Consider the following 22,393-nt stretch of genomic DNA (forward strand, 5'->3'; position numbering starts at 1 on the left):
TGGATAGTAACACTATCTAGAGTTTTAGTTACGTAACAACTTTAAGCGTATCACGAAGGAGAAGGGGTAGCTGGTCTTGGTGATTTTACTCTGATGTGGTACAAATCACTGTCATCAAGTGTATGGATATGTCAGTGAATCGAGTAAAATAGCAGACAACAATGCTTGTTGTTACTTTCATTTATGTTTTAAGCAGCGAATACCTAAATGTATTAACAGATAAAAAATATAAGCTATGAGATTAAATTACATACACACAATTCAATTAGATAACTTAACGTATCTTCATAAAAAAGTATAACATTTGCAATAATACCAAAATGGCTGGTGACAAAGTAGTCGGTAGTTCTTCATATATGCCCGGAGAAAAAGCACATCAAATTGATGCTTGTAATGTAAATTTGAATTTAGAAGATGAGTTTGCCGAATCTATTGAATATATTCCTTGTCCCGAATTTCAGTTTTCGGTAAGTTACCTAAACCATTATTATGTTAGATTATTTACCAAATTAACATTCAATATTATAAAAATTGAATATATGTATATATGTATTTGAAAATAAATCTTCAATAATGCGATTATAATTATTAAAATATAAAATATTCTACAATACTGTACTGTAGATCTAAATTCCAATTAATGCTATGTTTCAAATTTCAATAAAAATTATATATTTTAATAGATTGCTTCTTATAAATATTGTGTTTTTATAAAAATATTTGAAATTTTATACATACACTTGGCTAATACTTAGTAGACAAAATAAGTTGATACATTAATATTTGTTATAGTTTCTACTTTTCATATTATTATTAAGAGCAATTGGTATGTACTGAAGATGTGAATTTAATAGTATAGTCTACATGTAGTTATTCTATTATTCTTTGTCTAACAATTCTTGTTGTATTGGGTATCAATTTATCTTTTACGCTAAAAAGGGATATTTTGTATGTATTTAGTAATACAAATATACACCATATTTTATAGTGCATTTTAATTCTATTAATTTTTTATTTTTATCAATACAATAAAGTACAATTTGTTTAATCTGTAAACTAAATATTTCTTCAAAATATTTGTTGTTGTCAGTGGTACACTGATTTTGATAAAATTATTCATATTACCATAGATGTGCATATATACTTTAATTGCGAACTAGTAGAATATAATTAGATACTGTATAAAATATTTGTTGTTTCAGACATTAGCTTGTTGTTTTTGTAATGGATATTATGGACCATGTTTTGGAGAACCTGTTTGTCCAACATGTCATACATTTTTATTTCCCAATGATATTGGTCTTCTGCAAGTTCCCATCTTCAGTGAAGTATGTTTCATTGCTATTATGTACTTAAATATATATTAGGATATGTCATAAATAATGTGGCTTTATTAAAATACAATTATATATATTGCTTTTTATTGATCTAGTTGTTAGTGACAAATTTATTTTATTTACTGTCAGATTGCAAGACAATAATTTATAATGGATCATTCCTTTTATATCTTACTAAATAAACAATGAAACAGGTATAATCTTTGATTCCATATTTGTCAGTCTTCAATATTCTTTAAATGAATAGATTATACAATGAATTCAGTTCTATTTTTGAGCTAAGCTTTCCAATGATTACTTAGAATTTTGCTCAAAATAAAATGTCTTCAATTCAAGAATTGTACAATTTCTTGGTACAAGGTTCACTTTTGATCCTAACATGTACTAGTAGTACAAAAATGATACTAGTCAACACATGCATAACTTAAACAAAAATGTTATATTGAAACATTTCATTAAAAAAAAAATATTTATATATTAGATTAACATTTTTATTGTTATTTGCCTATTGATATCCAATATGACAAGCAATTTTTTTATTAAATATGAATAATTTTTAGACTAAACAGTAATGTTCTTTAATTTTACTTAACAAATGTTTTTCCTTACTACAGTAGCATTACCTTATTTTGTTTGAAAAATTGTTTTCTTGCACAGTTCTAGGAAAAATTGTATTACTTACAAAATGACCTTTCTATACATACATATGTGATATTAGTTCCTATGTGTTATGTAAATAACTTCTTTGAAATACTTACATAGAAAACAGATGATGAAGATTCAGGAAATGATGAGCCAACTGAACTTTACTACAACCATGAAAGAAGAGCCAGTCAGCAACAACAAAATTCTCCACAAAATGCAATTTCAAATGTATCAAACATATCCAATATCTCTAATCATAATTCTCATGTATCGCCACGTATTCACTTGCAAAATGAAAATATTTCAGCCACACAAAGTTATCAAAACATTCATTGTGGTATAAATACAAATACTTCTAAAAGTACACCAGTTTTATGTCAAAATATGCACCTCTTTCATGATGTACATTCTGGTAAAATACAAGAAATAAGTAATGGAAATGACAACACGTACCATCAGAATTATCATGATAAAGTTTCAACTGTGAATTTTCAATGTATGGTACAAGAAGAATTACATAGTATAGTTTCAAAAGTTCAAGAACTAGAAAATGATCATCACTGTCAGTTAAATTACAAAGTACGTGCTGATATAGGAGAACCATCAAGATCATACAGCTTATCTGAACGATTAGAGATGTTAACAAATTATAAACATATTGAACATGAACCTATTAATGAACCAGGGCTAGTGGAACGGCTACCACCAGAAGTGTTATTAGTTGTTTTCTCACATTTGGATGATGTTAGTCTTTGGTCAGCTGCAAATGTTTGTCGTAGATGGTGTGGTTTATTATCAACGCATATAACACAACAACAGTGGCAACAAAATGTTAAATTACGATGGCCCTTATACAAGCCCATAGGATATGTCAAAAATTGGTACAAAGTATATGACTTTTTAGCTTCTTCAGCACCTTGCAGAACATGTTTAGCACAAACATGTTTAAGAACACGACCTTTAGGAATGGAAGAAAATTCATGGAGAAGAAACCGATTACATAGTGAACTTAAGAGCTTAAGAATAGATCCTCCCGAAGGTATTCAAGCAACACCTTTAGATCAAATGTGTTGCCATTGGCAAGCTACAATAACTGGGCCTGTAGGAAGTCCATATGAAGGAGGCTTGTTCTATCTTTCTTTACAAGTACCATGCAGGTAGGTATAAAAATAGTTTAAAAATTCTCTTTTGTAAATTAGGATTATTAAGTTGTTATATTAAGTTACTCGATTTTTTTTAATTACTAACAAGGAGATTTCATGTATGAAAATCTTTAAATGTGTTACATATACATTATATGTCTTCTTAAATATAAAATATAATATCAGAATATTCAAAATTCTATTTTATTAATTTTTGCTACCAACTAATACATTCTTTAAATGTTTGCAGTTACCCTATGTATCCACCAATAGTAAGATTTCTTACAAAAATACTTCATCCAAATGTGTCTAGACATGGTGATGTTGGTATAGATTCAATCCATCATAATTGGTCACTAGCATTGACAATATCAAAGGTTTTAATTAGTGTTCAAAGCTTGCTTACAGATCCATATTGTCAGGTATATAATATGTATAATTTATTAAATTATTACTATTTAATATTAATAACAAATCGCATTTAAATGAATTTTATTCTTGATACTACATTAATAAGATCTTGTTAAAATAGTCATTAATAAATAATGTTAAGCATTGTACTAATAATAAGTGTATGTAATACATAGGTGTGCATGGAACCAGAGTTGGGTGAAATGTATTTGAACGATCGTGAAAGATTTGATGAAATTGCCAGAGCATGGACATGGCGATATGCCATGCATGACGTTGTGACACCACTTTAAAGAATTTACTAATAAATTATTTAATATATACACAAGTACTATTCTAATATCTTTTTAGTTAATATTTATCAAAAATGTTTAATGACTGCAAAGTCTTGTAATAATAAATTAATTTGTTTACATTGTAAGTACTTCATTGATTAAGACATACATAGATTAATACATGAAAGTGAAATATGTTATTATTCTTTATAATATTCTTGTGATCGAATAGTTCATTATTTAATGAGGTATGTACGGTTAGTTATTAATACATAATATTTTAATGTCTTCTTAACAAATAAAGGCAATTGTATATTACAATATAATTTTCAAATTACATACATTTTTTTAATATTTTACCAATTTACACAATATTAAACAGTAAACATTTTTTACGCAGTCGAATGAATTGTATCGCATGAAGAATCTTTTAAATGTTTTTATAATACGCTTATGAAAAATACGAGAGCAGTCCCAGAAGTACCCGACTTGTCACATAGATGGTGGTAGTTTTAAAAGAATGACTAAAGAAGAAAGTACCGAGCTTATAAAGCTTAAGTTTGAAGGTTGACAACACTATGTTTAGTATTTGTTTGGCGGCTATCAATAGTGAGCGCTCTCAGTGAATTTGTAAACACGAAAAAAATTGGTTATCGTTATATGATACAATACTTTCATTTGAAAGGGCTCACTCCAACCAATATCAAAATAGAGCTAGCTTCTACTCTGGAGGAGTCTGCTCCTTCATTTACAACAATAAAATATTGGGTAATAGAGTTTAAACGAGTCCGTACGAGCTGGCAAGACGAACATTGCAGTGATCGACCAAATGAGGTACGTGCTACCATTTTGATGCAAATTTATTATTGATGACGAAGTATTTAAAAAAAAAATTAGTTTAATTTTTTCAGTAATCTAATAGGGCCCGGGGGCTGTCGTGTTGATTTCACAAGTCGTAGTAACATACCACGCTATGTAACACGGATATAGGCGAGTATTCAAGATTGAATTATTTTTATGTACGAGACGGACGATGGCATCTAGCGAATAAACTGAAAAATATTAGAAGAATAAACTGAAACCATCAATCGAATAAATTTTAAATTATTAGATCCTCACTACAGCTGTTGAACCTCTGGACATGCAAAAACCATCAGCGGCAGCCCTCAGTAATATCTGATTTCAGAAATTTACTTTTCAAAATACTTTTAGAACACAGGACAGTTTTAATACTTTTATTTATAAAAACAAAAAAGGTTTTGTATGAAAAAAATTATTTCTCTCCCCGTTTCGAGCTACGTAAACATGGATACTTAGAATGTTCGACAATAAAAAGAATCCTCTTGATTTCAGCGACTTTCAGATAGATGCCTGTTGTGCATTCTTCTGCAGTCGAAACATCTTTCCTTCGAATTAAACGCATTAGACAGTGACAACTGATCGTTCGGAACAGTTGCACGGGCAGTCACTTGTTTATACAGCACCGCCAACTAAATACTCCAGCGATAATTCCACAGCTGTTTCTTTGAGTCCATCGGCGAAAAAATCACAAATCTTCTAAATAATATAGTTTGCAACCTATAGCGATTTTATATTTAAAATATTTTTAGAATATTTAATCCGATTTCGATTAGTGAAAACTCGATATGATCAATGAAATTAAAAAAACAAAAAAAAAGATTTTCATAAATTTTCATATTATAACATATACTAATATAAAGAAAATTTATTATACATAAGTATGATTATATATGCACAAATATATACATATGCACAATATAATGATTACATAAAATAATCATAATTTACTATATCTTACTTTCTGTTTATCTTGATGACCGTAATATTCGTTAATAATAAGTTTACAAAGGAACAAATGGAACACAATTATAAGAAAACATATACTAATCCAAAACAGTGTTGGCAATCCTCCAAGCTGATGCCCATGTTTGTGTAAAGCCATCACAAGATGATCATGTGCTGGAGCTATAAGAAACATTATGTACAATACGTTTTATTGAAAGAACATTTGATATTTGTACTAACCATCATGTATTGCATGGACATGCAATGCATTTCGCAGATCTTGCATATGTTGATGATCCGACGTTATGTATAATATGGCTGTTAACGGTTTTGTTAATTTCACTGGAAAATTTGTATATGATTGACTTAAGGACACAGGTGCGTCTAAACAACCTGCATCGCAGCCGAAATAGACGCTGTCACTTTTGTCTAGAGCTACACCTAAAACTGCACGATTGTCTTCCCCAACTGTTACTGATATATTTAGGTGAGTTACATTGCCGTAATTTATTCTCCTAGGAAAAAGAGAAAATTCTAGAATGAATTTTATTTAATATTATTCTCCGAAAATAGATATACAGGGTGTCTGTTTTATTTTAATACGATGGAGTATCTTATGAAGAACTGAAGAGACATCCCATCACACTTTCGTCTTTGCCGGGCAGAAGTGAATAAATAGTGGGGGGAGCGCCGTGTTCTCAGCGCGAAGACCAAACTTCTTAACGAATATGTCTGTTTCCTGTGAATGTAATTCTACGAATCTATCGACGTGTGCGTGTGTATGTATGAATGGACTCTATTTCGAACAGATACTATAAAGTAATATAGTGACTGAAAGTAGCTATGTCTCGGAAAGAAAAGATTTATGAACGTTAGATTTTGGAGAGATGAATTTGTCAGTAGTCTGAATGTTAAGAATTGCTCGTCCGTAAGCATTCCGCTCGGTCGTTTCTTTTTTTGTCCTATGTTAGTTTTATCAATCCAAAATATGCTTGTAAATTTAGTGACATCGTTTCTGAATAAATCTGTACGTTTATTAATATCAATTCTCGCAAAATTGCAATGTAACTGAATGACTGTATACGCAACATTTTCTACGACAATAAATACTTTAACACGATACCTAAATAAATAGTCTCGATGAAGATATTGTGGATCAATGTTAAATTCAAGATGCTGATTGCTAAAACGTAGACTACCGAGGCTCAAAACAATAGCTTGTTGTACTGCTGAAGGATCACCGGTTATTAAATGATGACAACCTTGCTTTTCCAGTGTCAGTAACCATGCTTCAACAACATTATTCACACCGGCAACGGTAGAGGTATCTTTCCACAGACGTGGTGCATCTCTAAAACGGTAGAATAAATTCTACATATACATATTTAATTATATAAAATAAAAAAATATTTATAGAACGCATGTTACTTACAAAGTATGATGCCCACGATAACAACCTTCATTCATGGCTATATTCTTCTCTACATCTGGAATACCCTTTGAAATTTGAGATAATACATAGTAAATTGTGGAATTTATTTTATGACCATTAATAGCACCATCAGCTTTAGAATCGCTTATTCTAAGGCTTGTGTACCAATAACTTTGCCAACAGTTAATATGATCATTCTTCAAATTTCGTTGTTGAATTTTGATTACTTTCTTCATTATCTGAACCAAGTAATATCAAATTAAAACACATCTATGATAATATTTTAGACTTGTGATTTATACACACCTCTATTGCTTTTTTTTTCGTTATTTCATTATGAATATGATACTCTTCCATAGTTATAGGTTCACTGTACTGTATACTAGTTAAAAATTTTAATTTGACAGTACTTCTCGGTTTAACTTGTACCATTCTTGGCGGCACTTTATAAAGTATTGAAACGGTTACAACCTTATTTGAATTAGGTAATGGAACAAACCCGCTAATTAAGTTATACTCGTGCATAGAATCATCTACTGGAATTCTAAACACATAAATATACTTTTTTAACGTTCACAATATTACTAATATACGGCGAGGCACTTAAACTAGGCCACTTCGACAATTCATTTATTTTTAAAGATAGAAAACAATGTTTTAGGCAAAATCACGATAAGTTTTAATGCTTTTGGTATTAAATTAGATTGAGTGTAGATTTAGTGTATGTGCAATAACAAAGATCGAATGTGAATTGAGAGAGGGGAGTCTTATAGTTTGGATAGAAATTTGCTACAATTTGAAAATAAATTTTAACTTAAGCTGTTTACTTTCATCATTCTGTGAGTCAGTCAATGAAGTCAGTAAAATCAGAAACAAATTTAATGATTTGACTAATTGTTACGGTGTATTACATTTAATTCCAATTATTTTCAATAATCATTCTGTAGTTCTCAAATAATCGATGTACATCACATCGTTTACATGTTTCTTTTGAAAAAAGTTAGAGGATTCTCGTCATTATACAGTTTCTTACTAACTTCATATTATTTTTTATTTCTGCATAATCGTTTCCAAAACAAATTCAAAGATATTCAAACAGTCTATAATAAGCTGAAAATCGAACTGAAGTTGGTACTCGGAAAAATTAGTGTAAATTTCCTAGAGCTATTGATGATACACTTGCCCACCCTCACTGCAAATTTTGTGTGTCATCGGCTGTGTGTTTCCTTTTCGCGAGTAATTGTAAGGTATTGTTTGGTGGGGACAACTATATATATACACTTATCTTTACTGATTTTGAACGACTTTGAATCATAGATCAATGAAGTCATCTTACAAATTTCTGTTATAAGTGTCCTTAACGTTTCCAGTTGCAACTAAAAAAATACTACGCGATTTCTAGCTCGAAATCAAACAATTTCTGCTTCAAACATTTTTCTATATCTCCAAAAGTAAAGTAATCATTTAAATGACCTATTGTGTCTCACTCTGTATATGTATACCTAACTAAAATGCTAGTAAGTTTAAAAAACATACATAGTACGTTTAAAAAAGATTTTCAATTTAACAGATTTGTTTCTTAGATTTGAAATATAAACAAGCATTCAAAATATCGTTTTAATAGGTTTTATGTTTAGTAATTTAATTTACTTTCACTTCTTTAAAAATATGATCGCACTGTTTCTTCAATATCATTCTCGCGGCCATCAGTAGGTTTTATCAACGCAAGTAAGTATTACTTTTTATATTATAATATTATGGTGCAATAATATAATAATAATTTTATTAATTACTTGATCGATTCTATGTGAGAATTGCTCCAATGTGTAGACACCTGAGGTTTCAGTGGTATATTTTGCGAAAATGAAACTGGATTGACTATCTTTATATCTTGTACCGCTATTGCATCAAACACTCTATGAGCATAATACTCAAACTCTATATAATATTTTTCTCTGAAACACTGATAGTGATGAACAATCCCATTTGTAAAATCTGTAACCGTTGCTTCCTGATGGGAATCACCCGTGGGTAAAGAATGAGATATTAATGGTTGCCATTGTACTGGTAATAATAATGCACGTCCTCGTTTGATATATATCCAAGCATCTGGTAAAATAGGAATCCCAAAAACTCCGTTACCAATATACGGTAAATAATGATGTTCCTTTTCCTTTGGCGGGTTATGAAGGATATTTACATTATACTCTTCAGCGTCCAAACGAAATGGAGCCAGTCTTTCATGCATACAATACTCTTCGAATGCTATAAAAACATATAATTTCATACATACCGTTGCAATACTTACTGATTTTCAAATAATATTAAAAACAAATCACTCTTTCGTTTTTAATACTAGATCTACAACGATACTTATAATTTAGCAAAAACTGTGATTGTTAACAATATTGTTCAAAAGTTTTAACGATTGGAGGATAAATAAATGTAATTACCATGCTCGATTGAAGAGATACATTAAAATACATTAAAATTGTCTACGGGATCTCAAAATAATCGAACAAGTAAAAATATAAAAATTCTTTACGTCAAAACCGTTTCACAATCTAAAGCTTCATTCTCGAGATATAAGCTGTTAAAATTCATAGATCCGATTTCTACACGTTGCTCGACCTATTCACAACGATAGAAACCGTGCGCATGTGAGTGAAAAAAACTGTAGATGGATTACGGGATGAACGAACATTTGATCGAGACTTACCCTACTTTGTAACGCATGTGTTTTTTTTTATTAGATGTACGTATTATTTTGAGTTTTACCATTCTGATAAGGAATAACATTCCTTTATTAATTTTGTGTCTACACAACCGAGTGTAAAAATAAAAGCAGCCTACTATATTTACATATGTGTACCGATACGTCGCTCATAAAAGAGGATAGCAAGGAATATTAGAACAATCAGCGATTTAGGGAACAAAATCTAGCCACGCTGGACACAACACACTCTGAAAGTGTGACCCGCGTGGGCAGGGAAACGTATCCTGGTAACCTCCTTCTGCGAATGAGTCACGTAGCAGGAGAACGCCCCCTAATTCCCCGCCTCGCGCGCTCCGCCCACTGGGACGATGGTGGGAGGCTTACTGCAGTTTAGGCCTTTCTCTTACATGAACCCTGAACTTCGTTGGGGGCGTGGTCACTCAGATTTTGTATCACGACGGTAAATTAGATATTTGTCAAATTTACTAGGTTCAAATTCAATTCATGAATTCAACCCTGATGAACTGAGCACAATGGCGACCCAAACATATAAAAACGTGTCAGTATCTTTTACAATAAAATTGACCATGTGAAAATTAATCGAGGTTAACGCTGCATATTTCGTGTAATTTAATTTTCGCTTAACGGTTCTACGCAATGACAAATGTTCAGAATGTAGTAAGTAAGTGATTATTGATCGCACAAAGTATGAATATACATTTTGAGAAAACAATTTTTAAATTTGTTGAATAAATTGTTCAGTTTCACTTTAGAAAGTTCGTCAAAAGTTTCCCATTAATGAGGGAATGTGCAACAGGGATTGCAAAACTGATAAAGGTTCATTTATACTACCATCAAACCGAGCATGTACCGAGCTCGGAACAAGAAATTGGAACATTAGTAAATATTTTTCAATAAATTTGCAATCTTTAATCCACAGGAAAATGAAGTTTCCAAAACACTGCTTTATAGGGTGCATTTCATTTGTTTGTAGATTGATTTTTCTTTCGTATTATTATCCGATACTTTTGACAAGTACTCTATCCACAACTGATTTATTTAGTATTCGAAAATTTATCACTGTGGAATGAAACATGCAAAAATGATCACGATCATATTGCAAAATGATTATGGAATGAAGTTGCAGGACAATTACAAATAAGCAGTAAGTACGATATAGATTATTTATATTTTCTTTATTATAAGATTTTAGCCGATACGCATCATCTCCCACTAAATGTGGCAATACCACATCAGAATTGGGGAATTCATCGTCTTCTGGTAACCGTAAAACTTTTGTTCCAAGTGATGACAAAGTGGAATTCATAAAAGTTTCTCCATCGCTTCGTTTTCCGTAGCTTCCACTATCAATATATACAAATTTATACTTTGCATCTGCTATTGCATGTAGTACTAAAGAAAAGTAATGTTCATAATTGTAAAACATTATTCCCGATTTAGTTGGACATTTGATTCGAATGTGTTTTCCATCGATACATCCTATGCAGTTTTGAAAATTCCATTTGTCATAGGATTCCCTAGCATTGTGTATCAATGAATCCTCTGTTGGTAGAGGCATATGATGCGACATTAATTTGGTCCATATAGCATCACAAATTTCGTAAATTATTTGTCTAAGTACAAATGCCAGTGAATGAAATCCAAGTCCAGTCCAAAAAACACCTAGAAAAAAGCGGTGTTACATATGGCTACACACATTATAGTTTTAATTTTGTAAATACAATTATGTAGAGTGAATTTTAAATATATTTTAACCCTTTAACGGGTTTTCAAATTTTAACCCCTTTACACTCGAAATTAATAGTAATTGTAAAAAATTTACTATAATATGTTTTCCACATTATTTTTGTCGTTTATTACCATCCGTGTAATAGGTAACTTTTGTATGTTACAAAAAAAAAAGGGAGTTAGTGATAATAATGAAGTATCGGATGAGACGTCTTTACTATCAACGAGTATCGATGGCAGCATTAACTTGAATTAATTTTCATGTGGCCAATTTTAAAGTGTCGCCATTTTTTTAAACTTTTATTCTCAGTTTCTCAAATTTTTTCAATTCGTCCCTGCTGAAACAAAATCGCGTTTGTTTCAAACAATTGCGAAGGAAATGATTAAAAAAAATTCTATTGTACCGAGGTAATTAACACCGTCGTGTCTTCATCGTAAACACTCGCGAGCTTGTTCTCGTTCGATTGATAGTTCGATAGTTATAATTTATTAAAAACAAGTTAATTCAAAAATTTGGAAAAACTCTGCGTGATACGTTGAAATGTCGCTAAAACCTACACACTTTCAAGTTTCGATGAAATCATCGTCAGAGTAGTTCCTTTCTAAACATACGCGAGGTATGCGCGGAAAATTATTATGCAGCCGAGTGCTCGCTGATGCGGATGCAGTGGCAGGCACGTAAGCACACACGTTATCTTGTCGGTAATCGGTAACCGATTCGTCAAAATGTTAGTTCATGTTTACACTTTGCCTATGAATCCTGATAAAGAGAAACGACCACTATACAATTATATTACTCAAAATGCGGAGCTTTGATAATCTCGTATAAAATTATCCCGAATATGTGTTCTTTGTATACTAAACATATCCTTAGAGGGAACGAATATCTTCGACCTATCCATATCACGTGACTTACGACCTAACCGGTTCACTGTCGTGAGAAGTGCTACTTAACAAGTAGCAGAAACGCTCGGATAAGTATAGATTTATTTTCAATTATAGATTGTATATGGTATTCTCTGTAAAAAAATATTAGAGACCTCAAGTCGAAAATGGTTTAGTTTAGAAGTTATGAATTTTATCCCGAACGTTCGTATATTCGTTATACTGTGGATCGTAGTAGTAGCCCACTATCGTCAGAGTTACGATTTGCCGTGGGTATTGTGGTACGATTACTTCATTCGCCCACTATTGCAATAGAAGGTCGCACGTGGTCACCGACCAGTGAGGATATTTGGACACTTAGAATTAGCAGTCCATGGCCAAATGTAGGGTACAAGCGCAACAATTAAAGCATATCGTTCGCTTATGAAAACCTTGTTTGTGGAGCTTCATAGTGCAAACAAACACGTAAAAAAAAATCGAATCTAATGTTGACGTGTCGTCCATGGACAACAAACGAAACAAAAAATAAACAAAACGATCGTTCACTCGTTTATGAGTTCCTACAAAACATTAATTTATTTTAAGATACGTATATATCTAAAATTTTTTGCGGAAACCGTAAAGTTGCCTAAGACCTTCCAATATCAAAGTTTCCCAGGCTTTGATTAAACACTGCAATTAAATATAGTAGTTTGAAGCAAAACCATAATTAAATATAATATAACAAATATTCAATATTTCAGAAAATGTTAATTTCTTAAATTGATATTTCTTTAAATAGGTGAGATTAACTTTTTAGAGTGTGTTTACTTTCATTATGAAGTAAACAAGTGATTAATTTACAACGGTATCGGAAAATTATATTTCTCAAAATTTTACATTTATTCATCATATATTAATTTAGGAATCAATGGCAATGGAAAAATATATAGATGAATGATAAGATACAAATTTTGATTCAACTATTGAGCTATTGAACTGATCGCATCCGATTTTTGCCGAGCCAAGCCAATTCGAAGTCTGGCTATCCACTCCTGTTTTAGACTCAAATCGAGTCACAGAATCCCAAGTAATACAAAAATATAGAGATCCCGTACACCCCTGGTAAATACCTATTTTTTGAATGTTGTATGTCACAATTAGTAAATAGAATTCCATTCAATTGCATTCGAGCTTGAAACTTTCAAACAATTTGTTTCTCATAGAAGATGAGAGACATGACCTAGTGGGTCATGATTTATGATTAGTTTTAGAGTTAAGATGAATAAAACACCGATGTTGAACAAACCTCAAACGTTAATTGTTGCAAATATCTGTTCCTTAAGTATTATTTTAGAGAGCAGGCATGTTCTACATTTAAAAAGAATGAAATTTTTACGCATATACAAAATATTTAAATAATAAGTGAACGATTGCTGTGACTTATGTGCTTATCTAAATAATGAAGGAGATCATGACAATAAAGTCTTATCAGATAACGATAATACAAATAAACTGAGATTGAACCAAAATAGCCAGATTCAAACAATTGGTTTTATATTTGTATTAAAAATGACTATAAATGTGCTTTTGTATGTGATGATTGCTGATGATGTTTGTAAAGCTCACTGTACATGCAAAACTAAAATATTATGAAGCAAATGTGCTTAAAATTAATAATTATATCTTTTTTCCACTTTTATAGAATAGTACTATATGTAAATGTATTATAATTTAATCCATTCCCTAAAAGTTAAATATCAATATAAAGCTACTCTTGATAGCAATGTAATTTGTTTTAACCATTTATTATCAAAATTATTAAACCATTTAGTATCAAAATTATTAAATAATACACTATATACTTCTTATCTAATATAATTACAGAATTATATTTCATCATATTATTTCATTATACACTTTTATTGAAAGTATTAATGCTCTTGTGTAGACTGCTTATTTAAATACGCAATTATGGTTCATGTGGTAGCAGTATAGTTATATCACACCATTTAACCCATTGTTGACAACAGCGCAAAAGTAAGAATTTCTCTATGCAAACAACAGTAAATAACTTACCTTAAAAATTAAATTTTGTGTAATTAATTTCAAACGATCCTACATTATGGTCTTCACAATAATGTAAAGACTTCGTGTCTACTTTTCTATTTTTTTTTATTCTATAGCATGCAATATTTTTAAGAATTTGTTTTATTTCTTTAAAGAATAACTTTTCAAATAAAATGTCTATCTGTTGATAATCAAAGTATTTGTGTTCATAACATTTATTATTTGTTAATTAGTACGATTTTTGGAGTTACTTAATTTTAGAAACAATTCCTCAACTAAACTGATACTAAATTTTAATTAATTTATTAAATTCCCAGTTACTTCTTAAAGATATAATTAAAACTGACAAAAACTTCAGATCTGAAATGCATTAAAACTGTTCCTTTGTTATTGTACATAAAATATAATTTGATACATAGTGTTACATAAACTATACATAGGTACGTTTTACAATGAATAATCTAACAATGATCTCATTATTTATATAAGCATAATGATATGATAAACTGTCAGTAGTACAAGTCTATATCTGTTACTAATACAAAATCATATGATCGTCCAACAGATTGAAGAATTTAGAGATTACTTTTAGTTTTGAGTGCAGAAAAGATATTCTTAGAATTTTATTACCATGATAATCATTTGTAGATTTACCTTTACCATCTGTATCGTGTTACAATATTTATATGAAAGATATAGACATATTTCTGTTAAAATGTACTACCATTCGCAATTTCCATGCACATATTTATTAAAATAAACAAAACCCTTTCATGCAATATTTTTTGTAGATGTGACAATGTACGTAACAGAGCAATGCAACTATTGACGAAATTTACATCGTGACATAAAGTTAGAAGAAAATGAAAAAAAAGAATTACATTGTTAAGGATTTTTAAATATTTAAGTTGAATTTTATTACCTTGTACTGATTCTCCAGTCGAAGAAAAGAGCCAGTGTGCAACAGGTGGACCGAAGTAAAGGAATATACCACCACAAATAATAATTAATACAAGAATCTTACGATACGAATAATTTCCATCGATCAATCGACGTATTCGTTTTCCAATTTCACGGCTATCGAACATCGTTCCAGGTCTCATTATAATGATTAGTTGATTTATGCACTTCAGTCTTTGTACGTCTTTTCAAACGTTCTTTTGTTTTTATAAAATTTCGTGGTAACATAACCCTTATGCCGTTACCGTAACTCATAGATGCCAGATTGAGGACGCGAGTCAGACGAAATTTCCCCCTCTCATGCACATGCTAATGCATAACCGCGTGACATTCGGATGAATTTTAATTACTTTTGATGAAAATGTGTCTTGAAATTGTATTCGCACAATCTTTCTAAGTTACGCTATTTAGAGAAAAAATAAATCTTTTATAAGCGCAACTTGATCAACCAACGAAAACACGTTTCGTAAATGACTTTTTTATAACAAAGATAAGATTTAACTAAATATAAAAATATACGTACTATATAAACTTTGTGAGGCACAAACTAGACTTAGTTTAAGTACACATACTTATTATGATACTCTTTCATAATAAAAAGATATATCCAATAATAAATTAAAAACAAATTTTTATAAAAAATTGTGATAATTTTCTTTTGAAGATCATATTCAGAATAATATTGAGAGAAACAAAAAAATTGTAGTGTTATATTCTTTCTTGTATGAAAATTTAATTATTTATTGAAAAATTATTAAAGTCAAATTTATGTATATTGTTTCCAGCAAGGGAAGCCCAGGTGTCTGAAATTTTTAAAAATTTCACTTACGATGAAAATATAAAACTTCATTAAGTTCCCTCGCAATTTCTTTAATTATTTAGATATAATTATATTAACAGATATATATTTATATGTATATACATATGTTAATACGCATATTTAATAAATATTTTCTTTCTTAAAAGTAAAAAATAATTAAGAAATCTTCAAATGTAAATTTCCGTAATAGACCATTTCACCCGAAGTCCGACACTTTAGTGATATTTAAACTTATTTTATAAATAAAAAATGTTTATCAGTAGCCTTGCAAAGACTGTTTTTAGCTGTTTTAAGATCAAAAAAGAAAAGTTTATATTTATTTTTTAAAGTTACATTTATTTTTTTTTGCTTATACAAATCTATCGAAGCGCCAAACTCACGTATCTATACACGACTCGTACATTAGGTATATATGGCGGGGCGGGAGGAGGGATTTTGTTCGACTACATTCTTAATGTGGCATCTCTGGTATAAATAAAATAATGATCAGTGTTTACCTGTAAATAATTCTGCAGTGTAATTGCAGTGTAAATTGTATTGTGTGAACGTATTAAACAGTTAAGAAACTAACTTTTGGTATGGAATTCGTAAAGAGTTACATGTCTAGTTATTGATAATATCATATAATTGCGATATGTGTCAAATGTGTGGAACTAGCCTATTTTTAAAATATTATTATTCTTTTATTGTATTACACAATACACGTTGGTTTACTTATAATAAAAAGCATTCTTAATGGAGACATGGCACTTAAATCTACAGATAAAGTACAAGTGTTTTATTTGTGTAATGTAGTAATTCCAGTGATTCTTATGATACTGATTGCATTTATGTTTACCGTATTTCAAAGGTAAGTAGAATTGTATGAATTTATATATTATTCAAAGTAATTTGATTTCCTAAAAAATACATAATATATTAAAATTCAATCAACGAACCATAAATTATTTAAATCTTTTTTTCTCTTTTCTTGTAAAAATGTTCACTTTTTTGTAGTAATTACTATCAATTAACTTGTACTTATTTCCTTGAAATTACTACCCAAGGAATATATTATTTTGGAACAATTTAACTTATTATTATTAAATTATTAAATGTAAAAGGTACAAAGTAGGAGTGAAGATATTGAAATTTCTGGGTTTAATCATTTCAATAATTTAAATGTTTACAATCCACAATATATTTTATTAAATGTATAATATATCTTATTTATTAACAATTAAAAAATAAATATTTTATCATTCATATCTATATGTATTTCAGCACTATCTGGGTAGTCCTTGTATGTTGCTTATATGTAGCTAGTACTTTTTATGCACTTATTGTGTTACGATATATTACCGTATTATTATTAAATTCAAATGCTATAAGTGGTACACTTAATCCAAGATATGAAGTTAAAGATCCATGTAGTGTTTGCAGCAATAATAGCTGTAAGAGACATAAATTATTTCCAAATTCGACCAAAGTGAAAATACCAAAGGATTTTGACCAGGCTTTGGAACAAGTAATTGCATTTTTCTTTTAATATTACAAATTAGAACTTCAATTTTTAAAGATTTTATGTAAACAAAAAGTTAAACATCAAGAAAAAAGTACATGTATCGAATAAATGTATATAATTTCTTTTCACAGCTCCTTGAAGATTTGTTACAAAAATATGTTTGTACATGGTATTCAGATTTATCAATGAACGAAGCTTTTGTGCAACAACTTCGCTTAGCTACAACTACAGCAACAAAAAATATTGCAATCCGTTTGTTACGTACAGATGTGGCTAGTATTGTACTTTGTCGATTAATACCATTAGTCCTACAAAATGCACAAGACTGGAAAAAATTACACACAAAGATACAAGATATTTCTGATCCAGCTGATTTTCGAAAAAATGTGATAAGTTATTTTGGTCATGAAATTCATCCAGCAGCTTATTCGCGTGCAGCTGAGTTAAACTATCTGAGAGGACTGGTTACTGCTATGGTACCCCATTTACTTCCTGCTATACATGTATCTACTAATAACAAGGTAAATTATTATTTAGTTAATGCAGTCTGAGATGTTTGTCTTTCCATATGTCAAAAATTTCACACCATATATAATAATAATAATTATAATAATAATAATAATAATAATAATAATAATAATAATACAATAATTACATTACACAGAGAAATGTTAACAGAAGCCAAAATACGTGCTTTTTTATGATCCAACGGAACCAATATTTTCATTTAAATGAATATATACACAGAACTTATATATTTTATTAGAATATCTCAATTCTAGGTTCTTCTTCGTGAAATTCTGGGAAATTGGATTCTTTTGCCTGCAATAGATGCAATAGCTGATCCAGAAAATATAAATGCATTAGTAATGTTGTTGACTCATCATGATGGTACATTTGCTAATCATGCAGACACAGTTAATGTACAGATGTTGCAGTGTTGGGTGACAAATCCATTAATACCACAAAACATTACAAATAACCAACTGAAGCCCTCATTAGATGAAGTTTTGAGCAATCCTCGATTATTATATATGTTCATACAACATGTCAAAGATGTTGGGCCTATGAATCTCTTACAGTTTTGCTTAGATATTGGTAAATACTGACATCAATGCATATTTCCGATTATTAAACAAAAAATAATTAAAATTTAAAAATGTAATAGAGAATAAAATTTTGTATAAAAACATTAAAATTCGCGGAGTTGTAGACATTTATAGCATGTAAGACATTTATAGCATACAAATTCTCAGAGAATGCTTTGTCTTTTAATAATAGTATAGTGACATCCTATTAATTGAATTCCAATGTATTCATTTATTTTTAGATGATCTCAGTAAGCGTATGTTAAATCCAGAAATGAGTGAAGTTGCTGAAAATAATTTGTACACTGATATTCAAAGTATGTATTCAACATATCTAGATCCTGAAGGTCCAGAGTATTTAAATTTACCGGAAGATATTTCGATTGGTATACGGCAAAGTAAGTATACATTATTTTAAACTCTGTAATAGTTGCTATAATTTTACACTTTATAATAAGTGTTTCCTATGAATTTTAAAACGTAAGAGTTTCCGAATAGAAAGTAAAAGAGAGATATACTTATGCAATATATTTACATATAAGTAAATTTATTTCTAATTAATGATTTAATTTTAATAATATTGATGTCAATATATTTAAATCATATGCATTATGCAATAATTACTGACAACGTCTTTAGTTCTCGAAAGAGGCACAAAGAAGATTGATGAATTAAGAAGATCACGGCCGTTTTATCAAGCACATCAAGAAGCTCATGCGTTATTAGAATCTACTTGTCTACCATCATTTCATCACAGTTATCAAGTAAGCAGAATTAAAAATAAATTTAAAAATTTTAACGGTCTAGAAGTAAAACCGCGCTTTTTTATTACATAAGAGAGTTTGATGAAATTGAAATATGTTGTAATCTGTGTGAAAATAGGGAGTTTAAATCATCATCTGTTGGTTTCAAATTTATTTAAAAAAAAAAAACGTTAAAATTTGCTGCAATGTACACTAACACAGGAACATTGATAGCATTATTTGATATTTCAGCTATATGCTTTATTATGCGGGCAACCAACAGTAAGTCACGTCAAACAACCTACCCATACAACGTGAGTAATGGTTACATTTTTTTACAACTAAAAATTTAGATTAATTTCATATTAATGAGATCGTTGTAGTGTGTATATGAGTCGCACGAATTAGTTTTGTTTGAGGAGAATATAGGTTTTTTTGCCAGACATGTTTGTCATTCTTCCCGCGACTGTGATGCTTGATGGTTGTGTAACTGTATAAAGTATTATACGGCGATTTAGAGTCCTTCTACCAGGAGACTGAGTTGAAAAGGGAAACACTTACCGTCTCCGCCTGAGCCTAGACGACGGTCAAGTCCAATCATATACAGTGTTTTCTCGATGAGTGCAGGCAATTCAGGACCGGCGAATACTATATAACGTAGAGGAGATACAATGCAAAAGGTCGTTTTTCGGTTCTCTCTTGCCGAAGGTGAGAACGAGTTGAAGAAACTGAAAGCGAGCGAGAAACGAGATAGTCATATTTCACGCAAAGGACGGAGTACTAGGCATCAGAAAGGCAGAATGAAATAAAGTATCAATGTTTCATCTGTCTCGTACCATTCCTCACTCACTTTCAGTCCCTCTGACTCACTCTCGTATCATTTCGCTCCTGTACTTTGCAAGGCAGGAGTGTAACAAAAATAGCGGGGAAAGTCTAACTCATTGGACAGTCCAAATCTAACTCTAATCGAGAGAATACTGTACTTCGTCCTTTGCGTGCATTTACGACACAAGGCATGAGGTGCTTACTCGAAAAGAAATCCGCACATTTCTATATATACTCGGAATTTAAAGTATCAATATACATGTTGTGCGCGTGCATTATATCATCACACTTCTTTAACCAGTTCTTGCGACATTAATTTGTCGTAAGAACAATGGTGTACAAATCGTAAGTAAAATCAACGCTTTTTATTTCTAGTAACATGTATAATTCATTTACAGTGTTACTAGTGGAACTACAAATGCATCTACGAAAATTGGGAATCATTTTTCGAAGTCTGACGGAGTTCTACGACCATCAGTAATTGATGGAATGCCTTTTGAAGAGATATATCATGGCGAAGAAATAGACTATCCTTTACGACCATATAATGAAATCAAATACACAGATGAGAGTTTCTCTAGAGATTTAACAACATGGCGAGTCAGTATTCCACACATTGATTCTGGAGATAATCAAACTCTTTATATGATTGCGGTGCACAACGCCGCTGAAGAAAAATCTTGGAGTGTTTTACGCCGAGATCAAGATTTTTATGCTTTACGCACTCGATTAGCAGAATTTCATGGGGACAAAGAGTTGAGTGATTCACCATTACCTTCTCGAAAAAATCCACATTCTTCTTGTGCTATTAATAAACAACGGTATGAAGACTTTCTAGAAAAATTACTTTCAAAACCAGTGCTCAGGAGCAGTGAACTTTTGTATACATTTTTGACTATGCCAAATTTAAAACCTTGTTTTGCAAACTATACACCAGATATTGGTATATTGTATCAAAATATGGCTTACAAATTACGAAAAGAAAAAGGTCAGAATTTGGATAAATTTATGACCATCTTCCTGGCATCTACTAACCTCAAAAGCGATCATACGGACGTAGGAGTTGAAGTGTCAAACGAAGAAAATGGCGCCGACATAAAAAAAAAAGGACGTCATGATCTTTTATCTGGAGTATTTGGCGATAATCTCCATTTGGATACCAATTTTCAGAATTTGTCTTCTTCTTTGTCAGAACACTCTCACGTGCAGGGTGCCTGTTTTTGTATTGCAGATGCGGGTAAATTTTTCGTTTTTGTTGAATTACTATTTGTCACTTTTCTCATATTTTTATATTAGAAATATTAACTTAAAATGTGAAATAAGTATGTATGTATTTCACATACATTTCTCATTACAGTGGACAGATTATTGAATATTCCACCAATAATTACACGAGTATTTTGGATGTTTGCTTCCTCAACTCGCGCAAAAGTGGATCCATTTGTCAACATTCTACTATACAACGCATTGGTGAAAGTCTTAAGTAGTGGTCGTGCAGCTGCTATAGTGAAACTTTTACATACAAAAGTTATGGGCGATAAAAGTCGTACAAAAGAAATAACATCGCAAGGAAATCGTCGAAATTATTACGAAAGCGCGAAAAAAGGATTACACAATTTATTGCCTTTTTGGTTAATAGGATTTTATAAGCCATGGACTGAACTAATGGATTCTGTTCTAAATTCTTTACAAAATGCAACACTCAATAAACATCTTGCATATGTTCTTTTAGATCAAATTCTGATAAGTCTATTTCCTGAACTTACACTTTAATTTATGTAAAAACATGAAGTATATATATATAGCTAAATTTATCATATATTCTGTAATTTGAGATGTTCAGTTAAATTTTGATTCAAAGATAATCTCTGAATATAATAATACCATTTAATTAATTTAGAAAATGATACGGAACATTTTATTTATACCTAAATTTATGAAGCTATAAAATGAAAATTGTAGTAGGTCTATAATAATTCAGTTACGTAATGTTCAAAAGAAGAGGC

The 22,393-nt window shown here is 30.4% G+C and overlaps 3 protein-coding genes and 1 long non-coding RNA gene across 5 annotated transcripts; 3 read left to right on the top strand and 1 right to left on the bottom strand.

The window, feature by feature from the left end:
• Positions 1-95: 95 nt before the first annotated feature.
• Positions 96-4,136, top strand: Morgue (modifier of rpr and grim, ubiquitously expressed). Its single transcript, XM_076311567.1, has 5 exons — positions 96-467; positions 1,203-1,328; positions 2,100-3,139; positions 3,375-3,546; positions 3,712-4,136. Exons 1-5 carry the CDS (start codon positions 321-323, stop codon positions 3,826-3,828), a joined length of 1,602 nt encoding a protein of 533 aa, XP_076167682.1. The 5' UTR covers positions 96-320; the 3' UTR covers positions 3,829-4,136.
• LOC143144993 (uncharacterized protein KIAA2013 homolog) lies at positions 4,062-15,709 on the bottom strand. Of its 2 annotated transcripts, none has more exons than XM_076308342.1 (8): positions 15,370-15,709; positions 8,842-9,313; positions 7,355-7,592; positions 7,049-7,287; positions 6,740-6,967; positions 5,857-6,131; positions 5,630-5,796; positions 4,062-5,367 (listed from the first exon to the last, which is right to left on the bottom strand). In XM_076308342.1, the coding sequence occupies exons 1-8, from the start codon at positions 15,548-15,550 to the stop codon at positions 5,284-5,286; spliced, it is 1,884 nt and encodes a 627-aa protein (XP_076164457.1). In that variant the 5' UTR covers positions 15,551-15,709; the 3' UTR covers positions 4,062-5,283. The 2 variants fall into 2 exon arrangements, with proteins under 2 accessions (XP_076164457.1, XP_076165245.1); XM_076309130.1 differs by having other exon boundaries at positions 4,062-5,388; positions 15,370-15,707.
• On the top strand, positions 4,294-4,734 carry LOC143147270 (uncharacterized). Its single transcript, XR_012992270.1, has 2 exons — positions 4,294-4,419; positions 4,496-4,734. It is a non-coding gene; the product is annotated as an uncharacterized LOC143147270 (long non-coding RNA).
• Positions 15,710-16,686: 977 nt separating the features above from the next.
• On the top strand, positions 16,687-22,376 carry LOC143144501 (sorting nexin-14). Its single transcript, XM_076307017.1, has 9 exons — positions 16,687-17,077; positions 17,491-17,734; positions 17,863-18,252; positions 18,514-18,829; positions 19,062-19,217; positions 19,459-19,583; positions 19,815-19,876; positions 20,786-21,624; positions 21,745-22,376. Exons 1-9 carry the CDS (start codon positions 16,971-16,973, stop codon positions 22,158-22,160), a joined length of 2,655 nt encoding a protein of 884 aa, XP_076163132.1. The 5' UTR covers positions 16,687-16,970; the 3' UTR covers positions 22,161-22,376.
• The last annotated feature ends 17 nt before the right edge of the window (positions 22,377-22,393 follow it).

The sequence above is a fragment of the Ptiloglossa arizonensis genome, chromosome 1 (assembly GCF_051014685.1).
Source record: "Ptiloglossa arizonensis isolate GNS036 chromosome 1, iyPtiAriz1_principal, whole genome shotgun sequence".
NCBI lineage: Eukaryota > Metazoa > Arthropoda > Insecta > Hymenoptera > Colletidae > Ptiloglossa > Ptiloglossa arizonensis.

Excerpts from the sequence above, each read along its gene's own strand:
- Morgue (XM_076311567.1), top strand. The coding sequence starts at position 321 with ATGGCTGGTGACAAAGTAGTCGGTAGTTCTTCATATATGCCCGGAGAA. Across the intron at positions 3,140-3,374 it reads TCTTTACAAGTACCATGCAG|TTACCCTATGTATCCACCAA; the intron begins GTAGGTATAAAA and ends AAATGTTTGCAG. Across the intron at positions 3,547-3,711 it reads TTACAGATCCATATTGTCAG|GTGTGCATGGAACCAGAGTT; the intron begins GTATATAATATG and ends TGTAATACATAG.
- LOC143144993 (XM_076308342.1), bottom strand. The coding sequence starts at position 15,550 with ATGAGACCTGGAACGATGTTCGATAGCCGTGAAATTGGAAAACGAATA. Across the intron at positions 9,314-15,369 it reads GACTGGAGAATCAGTACAAG|CATTCGAAGAGTATTGTATG; the intron begins GTAATAAAATTC and ends ATGTTTTTATAG. Across the intron at positions 6,968-7,048 it reads TATCGTGGGCATCATACTTT|AGATGCACCACGTCTGTGGA; the intron begins GTAAGTAACATG and ends CTACCGTTTTAG.
- LOC143144501 (XM_076307017.1), top strand. The coding sequence starts at position 16,971 with ATGGCACTTAAATCTACAGATAAAGTACAAGTGTTTTATTTGTGTAAT. Across the intron at positions 18,253-18,513 it reads ATGTATCTACTAATAACAAG|GTTCTTCTTCGTGAAATTCT; the intron begins GTAAATTATTAT and ends TCTCAATTCTAG. Across the intron at positions 19,877-20,785 it reads AAACAACCTACCCATACAAC|TGTTACTAGTGGAACTACAA; the intron begins GTGAGTAATGGT and ends ATTCATTTACAG.